The sequence below is a fragment of the Phragmites australis genome, chromosome 13 (assembly GCF_958298935.1).
Source record: "Phragmites australis chromosome 13, lpPhrAust1.1, whole genome shotgun sequence".
Taxonomy (NCBI): Eukaryota; Viridiplantae; Streptophyta; class Magnoliopsida; order Poales; family Poaceae; genus Phragmites; species Phragmites australis.
The window spans coordinates 16,898,422-16,908,793 of record NC_084933.1 but is presented as its reverse complement, the minus strand read 5'-3'; the positions used below and the strand labels follow the sequence as shown (position 1 = coordinate 16,908,793).

The following is a 10,372-nucleotide window of genomic DNA, read 5'->3' as shown; positions in this document are numbered from 1 at the left end:
TTAACTTGGTTTAACAAATACATTTTCTCACAGAAAATTTTGAACTTTTTATGAGTATAAATACTTTTATCATGTAGATCATGTTACAAGGAAATCAACAAAATTTGTTTCATTTGATTTGAAGTTCAGATGAATTAGTTATTAATTTTACAAGATTGAGATAATTTTTGGATTTTTTGTTGAACTTCACTAAAAATCGAGATAACCGCTCGATAAATTAAGAAAACCGAGCGATTACCGATAAAATCGAGCGGTTACCGATAATACGGAAAATTCGAGAAAACTGCTCGGTAACTGGTCCAATTCGACTAGTTACTGAGAGGTCAATGTCACGATTTTTTTCTCAAATTTTAAATTTTATCAAACGCATTTTATCCGAATTTTATTCAAATTTCGAGCGGTTATCATGGTTATTGTGAATTTTCGATTACCGCTCGACCTCGGTAAAACGACCGACGAACGGTAAGTTGAACCCTGGTTGGAGGAAGGAGGACGGTTCGGTTTTCCTTGATATTTAGTTTTGCGGGATTTATTTTTGGTTTTTTATTAGATAGGGTGGGAGGAGAGGGAGAGGGTGATACACGAATCAACTCGTTATTTGTTTTATTTTCCACATAATTGTAACAAACATGATGTTAAAGATAAAACTTATGCGCAGAAACATATGTGCAGGGAGGTGACGGGAGAAAGACATATAAACGGGGAGGTGGAGTAGAAACAATAAGCGAGAGGTGGGTCTTGTACTCGTATTAATATTAGCACCGAAGTTAATCGGTAGCAACAGAAGTAGCTAAGTGGGAGAGCACCGGAGTTGTCAGCAATAGAAGCATCTAAGTGGGAGGAGAGAGATATCGCAATAATACATATTATACTATAGAAAGAGATATATGGAAATTTTCAAAAGATAGTGACGTTTTTCCCTACAAAATGCAAGTACATCAATAGTCCACACTATTAAAAAATATATCACTGTTGGTTAAAAACGATATTATTATCAATTTTAAAACTAGTAGATAGTTAAATACTTGGTAGTACCACTGCCAGTTTGTGTTACAAATCGACAGTAATAGTTAATTTAAAATTCAATGTTTTTAACTTAGAAAAATAGCTGAAGACATCAATCATCAACACTACAAATTTACAATAGGTCAATTTTGTCTTTAGCGAAGCACGTAGTACAACATTAATCAAATCCTTTACTCTAACACGCTGATGTCACCAAAAACAAAACAAAGAAAAGTAAAAAGAAAATGAAATCAAACAAAGAAGTAAACGAAAGAAAGAGCTAATTAGACATGCAACTAATCTAACATTTATCAGAAGCAACCCTGATATATAATCACTAAAGCACATGGATCTTCCAATGTGCATGATCACGAGTTCTCCTGCCTTACAAAAAAGAGCGTCCGGTCGACGGCCGTGAGCAGACAGACTTCACTGAAATTGCGCTCATCCGCTTGATCACTCTCCACGTTGACATTCAAATCAAAGCAAGAGGAGGAGGACGTGCCAACTTCGTTGTGTTCATGGTCACTCGTCTGCTCCTCCTTGGCCTCCTCCATTTCTACCTTCATCTGTTTGCTCGGTGGCGAGCAAGCTTTAGACCCTGCTTCGAAACTCTCGCAGCTCAGGATGATAATGGCATCGCCCATGCCGACCTCTTCGCCGGCGTGGTTCCGCACCACACCGCTCTCGATCGCTTCCTTGATGCTGAGCTGGCAGTCCCGGTCGGCCTGCTCGACGTCCTCCATGAGAATGACGCGGTGAGGATTCTCGGAGATAGCCTCGTAGAGCCGTTCTAGGTAGTCCAGCTCGCTGGCGGGAGACGTCCGTGGCCGTTTACTCCGGTGCTCCTCGGAGGAGCCAGATACAGAAGGCGAGGAGGCACCGACTCGGATGGACAGGAAGTTCTTGCGAGACCCGAACACGAGGTTGGCGAGCTCCTTCGCCACCATCTCCTTGCCTCCAGCGTCGCCTCCGAGGAAAAACATCCACGTCTCCTCCTTCGCGTCTTTCGATCTCGACTTGTCGCACCTTTTTGCGATCCCCGACCGGCATTGGAGGACGGTGCTCGCGATTTCGGGGACTATCTCCTTCTGCCACGGCACCTCCTTCTCCAACGCGCCGCAGAGAACCTTCAGGTTCTCGGCGTTGAGCTCCTTGAACTTGCCACGACACTCCACCTCCATGGAGCCGTTCGAAGCGCCGGAGTCGTGCGACTTGGCCTTCCCGCTGTTCTCGCACTTGGGTTTCCACGGGTGCTTGGCGTCGAAATCCGCGAGGAGCCATGACTCGCGAGGTTGGTGCAACTGGTGGCCGTGCTCGTAGGAAGAGATAGAGGAGGCCGGAGACACTGGCGCGGAGAAGTGCAACGTCATCCGCTGCGACGGTTTGCTGCAGATGGAGCTCCATGTCTTGCCAAGATCCGTGAGATGTGTAGGGTCCTATATAGTGCAATAACAAATGTCAGTTATGAAGATTATAACATATGCAAAGCTGGATTAGAATAGTAAGATATATTGGAGAAACATCATGTGATTGAACATTTGAGCAGTACCTGATCGCGGTAATGCTGAAGCCAGGAAGGGAGGCTCGACGACGAGACGAACGGCCGCGGCAATGCTGCTTTCGTGTCAATCCTCGCTGCAGAGCAATCGCCGCAGCATCTGGAGATTGGTTGGCTGCCACCCGAAAGTGGCCAGCAAGACGCCGGTCCATTCCCATCCGTGTCAGAGCTCGCTTTCATGGACTGATTGACTGCGCCAAGAGCACTGCAGAAAGAACAAACGGAATAAGATTCCACCGTCACCTCACCCATCGGTATGTCCATAAAATCAGCTAGCTCTTTGCCGGTGTGTACCATCTACCATGCACAATGCTTGTGAAATTGTAGTATTGTCCTTTCGGAAAAAAGAAATGGTAGTACTGTACTGATCATGCAAGAAATGCCCCTATTATCTATGTATAATCCATATGGTTTCGAACTTTTGATGTTAAAACTTAAAACCTAATCGGAATATTAAGATTAATGGAGCAAGAAAAGTTGGGGAAACAAAGATGCAAAGAGGGAATGTGAAGGTGATGAGCTAGCTACTGTCCTAAAGCTTTTGTCCAGAAAGCACGCAAAAGATACAAGCTTTCACTCACACTCATGGTAGGCAAGGAGAAAAGGGCAGGGCACATCGCAGGGACGGTACTATTGCTACTACTAGATCAGTTACCTCAGTAACGAATGGTCAGGGACATTTCGTTTCAGGTTTATTCGTTCACCTGACGTGACATTCTGAACCGAAAAATTTAACTACTTTGCATCGGTGCCGATGGGGAACGCCGGATTTACCTGTCATCGAAGGCGCAGGTGAGGCTCAGCGCGAGGCTGCCGGCGGGCACGGTGAGCGTCTGCAGCCCCCACAGGCTCTCCAGAGACGGCTGCCCCGCCCTGCACTTCATGTAGGCCTGGTACGTCCCGAACCCGACGAGCCAGCAGAGGCCGTGCTCGCCGCCGCCGGCGCAAGCCAGAGCGCGCACCTCGGTGACGACATGCTCGACGGAGCAGTAGTACCCTCTCCTCCCGCTCTGGACGTGCCCAGCCCAGAACTCGGCCGCCCACTTGAAATCCTCCACGACGAGCAGCACTTGACCCCTGCCCTTGACGAGGCACCGCAGCTCGCCGAGCCGCCGCTCCGCCTCCTCCCTCGGCATGTCGCGGAACGACGACACGCTGAGGCTGACGACCTGCGCGCCTCGCAGAACGTCGTGCTTCACCTCGGCCCTCTTGATCTTGTCCATAGCCGCGCGCGCCAAGGCCTCGGCCGCCGTCGTGCTCTCGGCGACGACCACGACCCTCCTCTTTCTCTGGGAGGCCAAGCAGTCCAGGATAGTGGCGACGTCCTCTTCGCGCACATGGTCCAGTGGGCGCTTGGCTTTGGTTTCTTGAGGTGGACTTGCATTGGGGGTGCCGCTAGGGTTAGGGTTTTGGTTGGGAGTGGTGGCCGCCGTGGTTGTTGTGTTGCTCACGGCCTGCTCCACGTTGGCCTTCACCTGAGTGCTAGAGAATCCGGCCTCGCGCATTACCCGGCTGACGCTAGGGTCGTCGAGGATGGAGACAACGAGCTGCTCAAGCTCGATCTTGACGGCGAGCACCGGCTGCTGCTGGTTCTCCACGGAGCCACGCCGCTGGTGCGCCTGCGCGCGCTTGAACGCCGCAACAAGCGCGTTAGACAAAGACTGCTGGTAGTAGTGGTGGTGGCCGTGCCCGCCGAGCAGCGGCGACGAGGCGACCGCGTGGGAGGCGGGGAGGCGGTTGAGCGCGACGTTGAAGCAGAGCTCCAGCGCCTTGCACTGGAGCGGGTGGGAGTGCGACCGGAGGCACGCGGCGCGCATGAGCCCTGCGGGCGCCGCCAGCATCGCGCTCGCCACGTGCAGCGGCGTCACCTGCGCGTTCCCACGCCGCCGCGCCAGGCTCACCGCCTGCTTCACCACCGCCGCCGCGCCCGCCGTCAGCGACTGCTGCACCGTGCACCCCCCGGCCCTCATCTCGAGCCGCCTATAGCTAGCTACCTGCCGAGTTCGATTTGACGCAGCAACGGTAGCGCGTGCTAATCTGGCACTAGTTGCGAGGATCGGAGGAAGAGAGATCAGGGAGATGTGTAGATATAGAGGGGGCCGGGTCACTGCAACTGCAGGTGGTGGATGTGGTGCTGCTTTATATGTTGAGCTTCATCTTTTGAGCAAGGGTGAGGTATTGAGGTGAAGGATGGATGGATTTCGGTGTATGGATTTGTGCTTTTCTTGTTAGGGAGGGCTGCTCCATTTTTCTTTACTCCTTGGCTTGGGTTATTTTTGGGTCCAAAGGGGATTTTGTGGTGGGAAAGAAAAAGTGGCTAGAGGTAGAATCCATGTGCTGACAAAGCAGATACAAAGGCGCCTCAGCTTTCCCTTCTCTCTCGATCTCTCTCCCTAGCTAGCTCTCGGTCTCTACGACCATGAGAAAGCAGATCATATGGATGTACACACGGTATACAGTAGTGCAGTATCTTTGTGACCAGATTTTGCATGTGATCAGCTACCTCTAAAGAATGATCCAATGAGACCTAAATTTTATGCATGGATGCATCAAAGTGATCGAGCAAAGGCAAGCATAAAATTTCGAACCTGATCTGGAAGGATTTGAACAGGTGACAACTGTGTCCATTTATCATTGGAACAGTCCATGCAGCAGTATTTCAAGACTTCGTGATTAGTGATGGCCCTCCATGGAAAAAGTTTCGTGAAGTTTACAGCAGAGATATAATCTTTGCTATTTTCAGCATGTTATAGCATGTCCATTTTTATAATATGAAAAAAATAATTAGCATAGCAGTTAGAATAACTCTCAAGAAATCCATGGCCTATACGTTTTCTTAGAGCAAATTTATCTATGCATTTGCGACTATGTAATAGTAATGTCCATTATGCTCTCAAAAAAAATAGTAATGTCCGTTTAATGATCCTTTTTCAATCTTAGACTACCCCTAGTGTATAGTATTCCCTCTGTTCAGAAATAATAGCTGAATTTTTTGAAAAAGTTAAACTTTATGTACTTTGACTAATATTTAATCAAATTATAAGAATATTTAGTTTCTAAAATTATACAACTAGATTCATAATTTAAAATAATTTCACATTATATATATTTTGTAACTATAAATGATATATTTTATTAGAAAATCTTAGTTAAAATTCAACTTTGAAGACCGAGCCTAAAAGAAATATGCCTACTATTTCTGAATGCAGGGAGTATCAAATTGCAATATCCAAGATTGCGACATCACGTGAAGAGCATTAATGGCTTGTTTGGTAGAGCGCCAGCTCTAAGAATTATTGGAGCTAGGTATTACTATCTTCAGAAATTCGTGAAGCTGGAGCCGTGGGCAGACCAAGTGTGTTTGGGTGAGCTATTTTTTTATTTTAGTCTAAAAATAGATTAAAACTATTCTATCTTAGCCTATAAACACCAAGATATAGCGTAGAGCTAAGAGTTAGAGCTTTGTCAAACAAGTTGGAAATTGATGGGTAGAAACAACTCCTACAATGCATAGTATCGTATTGTTATTCTCTAGGTCTCCAAAGCAATTAATTATTGTGTATTTTGTGAATAAATTCTTCATATGTACAACACAATACAAGCTACATAGTTTCATAGTCTTGGATATTGTGCCCAAGTTGCATCTTATATCTTGTACTCTTTCTATCTCAAAATATATGACGTATTAGTATTTGAAAAAGTCAAACTTCGTAAATTTTAATCAATAATTAGTTAATTATATGCATGTTTTAATGTACAAAGTTGTATCAATATATCGGTATTTCATAGATCTTTTAATATGATATTAATTTTGTATATATTATAAAATAAATTAATCGTCAAAGTATAGCTTTAAAGACTTTTTCAAATCCTAACACATCTTATATTTTGAGGCGAATGGAGTATAAGATACAACCTTTTCTCTCTCATCTTTAATTCCTTGTCATATCTTCCAAAAATCTTATGTAGCACGTAATAAATGTGAATGATACAATGCACTGTGTAGTCTTATTGCGACTTGGGAGTAAAACGGCAAATTTGGAGAATCAAGGTAAAAGATGGTGTGCTATAATTAGTAAGGTACATATCTTTCCAACAACTACATGCAAGAATTTATGCAACCTTTTATATCTGCATACAACAATATGTAGATGCCATGACGTTTCCCACCAAAGCCAGTTGCGAAAAACAGAATAGAATAATGTAGTGATGTGATCCTTGCCCAGTACAATTAACCAATAAAAAAGGAATTATCATGAATGACTTTCACTCTATTGAAATGACAAAACTACACTGATTCACATATAGCTACTGAACTAAGAAACCATTAGGAAAAAACCGTAGTAGTTACGTTTTGTTAGAAGGTGTATAAGTTCCTTGCATATATACATAGAAGCACGCACCTTCAAATTAAGTAAACAGCGTTATCTCCCTGACAAAATACATGAAAAAGTTGTCCAAAATCTAGCAAGCAATCCATACTACTAACACGCATACATGCTAAGAACACTAGCGAATAGCTGCTTCTATACAATCGATCACATTAAGAACAGGAAATGGGACTGATCTTGCAATGATGATGATACAACAGATGATGCTTTATGTGATCGATCGATAGGATCTGATGTGGCCTGCAGTGACCTCTCATCTTTTGAGAGGGCCCATTTAAATTGGGTTTCTTTTCTGCGAGAGAGATCTTTGTGCCCTAAAAGAATCGGGAACTGTGTACGGCCTTCTTTCTCTCTGGACTCAAAGTATAAGCAATAAAGCGTCCCTCTTACTGTTAGAAATGCAAACGGATACAATACCTATAGATAAAAGTTATATTAATCTATACCCGTAAGTTAATTTCTAAAGCCGTGTCCACATCTATTACACGTCATGGGTAAAAATTGAAGCCCGTACCTACCACTCGTGGGTATTACATACTCGCGAGCACGTTCGTATACCCGTGAATATAGTAAATAAGTATGGTAAGATCAAGCATGCAAACAAATAATAAATATACAACATATTATTCATATTCTATACATGTTTATGAAACCGTACACAATGTAGCTATTATTGGTAACAAGTGAAGGAGAGGAGAAGAAACAAATAGAAACCCTAATTAAGTATGAACTTTATATATTAAAAATAAAATTGGTCCACATGTTAGATGTATGGAGCGGGTACATGGGTGGAGCGGGCACAGATAGATTTATTTCATAACCATCTCACTATATCCATTAAACTTCAAATCCGCATCCATTTCTATAGGTAAAAATTGAAATCCAAATCCACACCCGTTAAGGTTTTTACCCATGAACAAGTAGATAAAATGTGTCTATTACCATCTCTACTTACTGACCATTTGCTGTGTATGTGTATGCATCACGCATGGCAAAGATTAGCATCGCTCGCAATTAGTTGTAGGAGAAAATAAAAACAGCTGCATGATGTTCAACAAAGCAGGGGCTTTTTTCAGCATTCATGTTCCTCAAAAGCAGATTGTATTACTAGGTAAACATAGAAATTGATACATTCATTCACCAAGTTTTAGGTCAGAGCAACTACTCAAGTTTGATTGGAGGACAAGGTGAGATGGGATGATTCTATCCATGTATTAAGAATGTGATGATTAAAAGTGCTTGTTTAGTAGGAGGAATGAAACAAGCTTATTTTAGAATCTCGAACGTATCGTCATCCGCACGACCCGAGTAGGATGGCTGCGTCCGAAAAAAATTTTAGATCCTCTCGTCCAACATCTAAAAGAATATTTTTCTATGAGAAGCATCATATCCCCTCATCCTCCAACCAAACGGTAAAAAAAAGAAAAATAAGATCAATCCATCCAGAGGCATCCCACCCACGAACACTACCTAAATCAACAAGTACTCATATAACCGTTTGAGACTCTAGGATTTATCAATAGCGACATGCATATTTGCTAGATAACTGATATTACAAACAACTAAATCAACAAGTACTCATATAACCGTTTGAGACTCTAGGATTTATCAATAGCGACATGCATATTTGCTAGATTACTGGTATTACAAACAAGATAACAGAAGTTCAATAATGCCCATATTAACTACTAGGATCAGTCCTTAGAGCAGTGTTCAAATGGTTCGTATGCAGTACTACTACTATGAGAATTATCTGTCAGGGAAAAGCCAAAGCATGTAACAAAGCAAGGTTTACAGGATCCTTGACCGGTCATTACTGCCTGCATTTGCATCAAAAGTTGTGCTCGAAACATTGTTCTTTATGGGGATACGAACAGAGAAAAGGAGTCGGTTAACAGCTACCCAGGGCAAACGATCAGAAATGACTTCCCCCTCACGCCTTCCATCCCAAGAGATCTCCGTTCATTACTCAATCATCATGTTCCCACCTAAATTTCATTTCCGAGACAGCAATGAATTATGCAGTTATGCATATATATGCCTCTTGACATGCATGCATCAAATTTGTGCCTCACATGAAATTCTTCAAGTTTTCAAGAACCCAAGTGACTACTACTTCTGAACTACCGTGTAACTGGCTAACTGCTACAGAGAGCAAGCTTTCACCTTCTTTCTAGGATTCCGGCATCAATGTAGTGTGAAGCTCTGAGTGTATGCATGATCTTTTCAAACTAATCTGAGGTAGTGGTCACAGTCAAAGAAATCTTTGGTAACATATGGCCCAAAAGGGCAGCAAAAGGCCAAGCTCTAATCATCACAAAGCCATTTGCCCCAAAAGGAGCGCTCCAAGGAGGAAAGTATATACGCAGTTTGAGGAATGACCAAAGAAGAGAGAAGAGCAATACTGCAAAAGAAAACACAAAGATGAAAGCAGAAAAGAATCCTAATCACTGCAAGCCCTTCTTTTGATCTCTCTTTTCTTTGTCTAGCTACTTAATCGAAGCAGCAGTTGGGATGCTGTTTAGATCTGTGCATGACGATGGGCAGTGTGGTGTGCCGAGGAATTAAACAAGCGTTAAGCTCTGTGTAGCTGCAGGCAGCTTTTTAAAGTGTGGCAAGAGGGATGCTAAAAAGCGCATAAGTGGCATTATCTGCAGAAAAGCTTCTGAATTTTAATACCCCTGCCGCGCTGGTAATGGGCACGCAGAAGCTGCGGCAGAGGCAGCACTGCACTACCACTGTAAAGTGATGGAAAAGTGACACCTGTGTGCTCTGAACCTACTTCTGGAGTAGAAATTTATCTTAATTTCACTGCTGCCATAAATCGAATTAGAAATTTATCTTAATTTCACTGCTGACATGATGCAGAGGAACAAAGTGTAATGCCACTTCTTGATTTTTTTTTGTGTGTCAAATATGGCTATTATCAGGCTTACATAAAAGCACTTTTGTAAAGTTTGTTGAGATTTGCATAAAATTTTATTGTTTTCTGGGCCTTTTCCCGGTCCTCTTGATGGCCCATTTGACTTTGTGCGGCCCAAGCCCACATGGTGGTCTTATGGGGGGGGGGGCATCCAGGCAGCTAGGGCAGGCTGTTCCGCTTCCTTCGAGTGTGTGGGGCTGGAAGGCATCGTTGTCACCTATATCTCGGAGGCCGGCTCTTCTTTGTTGCATGCACAGAAAAATTGCTCTTCTCTCTTTTCCCATTTGTTCTTGTGACAACCCAAAATTCTTAAACATATCATTAAGCATTCATGAGTATTATTAGCATCATAATTAAGATTTTGAGCAAGAAATTAAGTGCATGTAAATTTAAACAAGAATTGTTAGATTTAATTTTAAGTAACATATTGTGAAGGAACTCACATATATGTAATGCAACATAGGGTTTGAAATAATTTTAGAAATTAGTCCA

General features: G+C 43.3%; 1 protein-coding gene across 1 annotated transcript; it reads right to left on the bottom strand.

Moving 5' to 3' along the window:
- Positions 1 to 1,157: 1,157 nt before the first annotated feature.
- LOC133887899 (protein SMAX1-LIKE 3-like) lies at positions 1,158 to 4,817 on the bottom strand. The gene is made up of 3 exons (XM_062327915.1): positions 3,341 to 4,817; positions 2,558 to 2,771; positions 1,158 to 2,444 (listed from the first exon to the last, which is right to left on the bottom strand). The coding sequence occupies exons 1-3, from the start codon at positions 4,534 to 4,536 to the stop codon at positions 1,374 to 1,376; spliced, it is 2,481 nt and encodes an 826-aa protein (XP_062183899.1). The 5' UTR covers positions 4,537 to 4,817; the 3' UTR covers positions 1,158 to 1,373.
- Between the last annotated feature and the right edge of the window lie 5,555 nt (positions 4,818 to 10,372).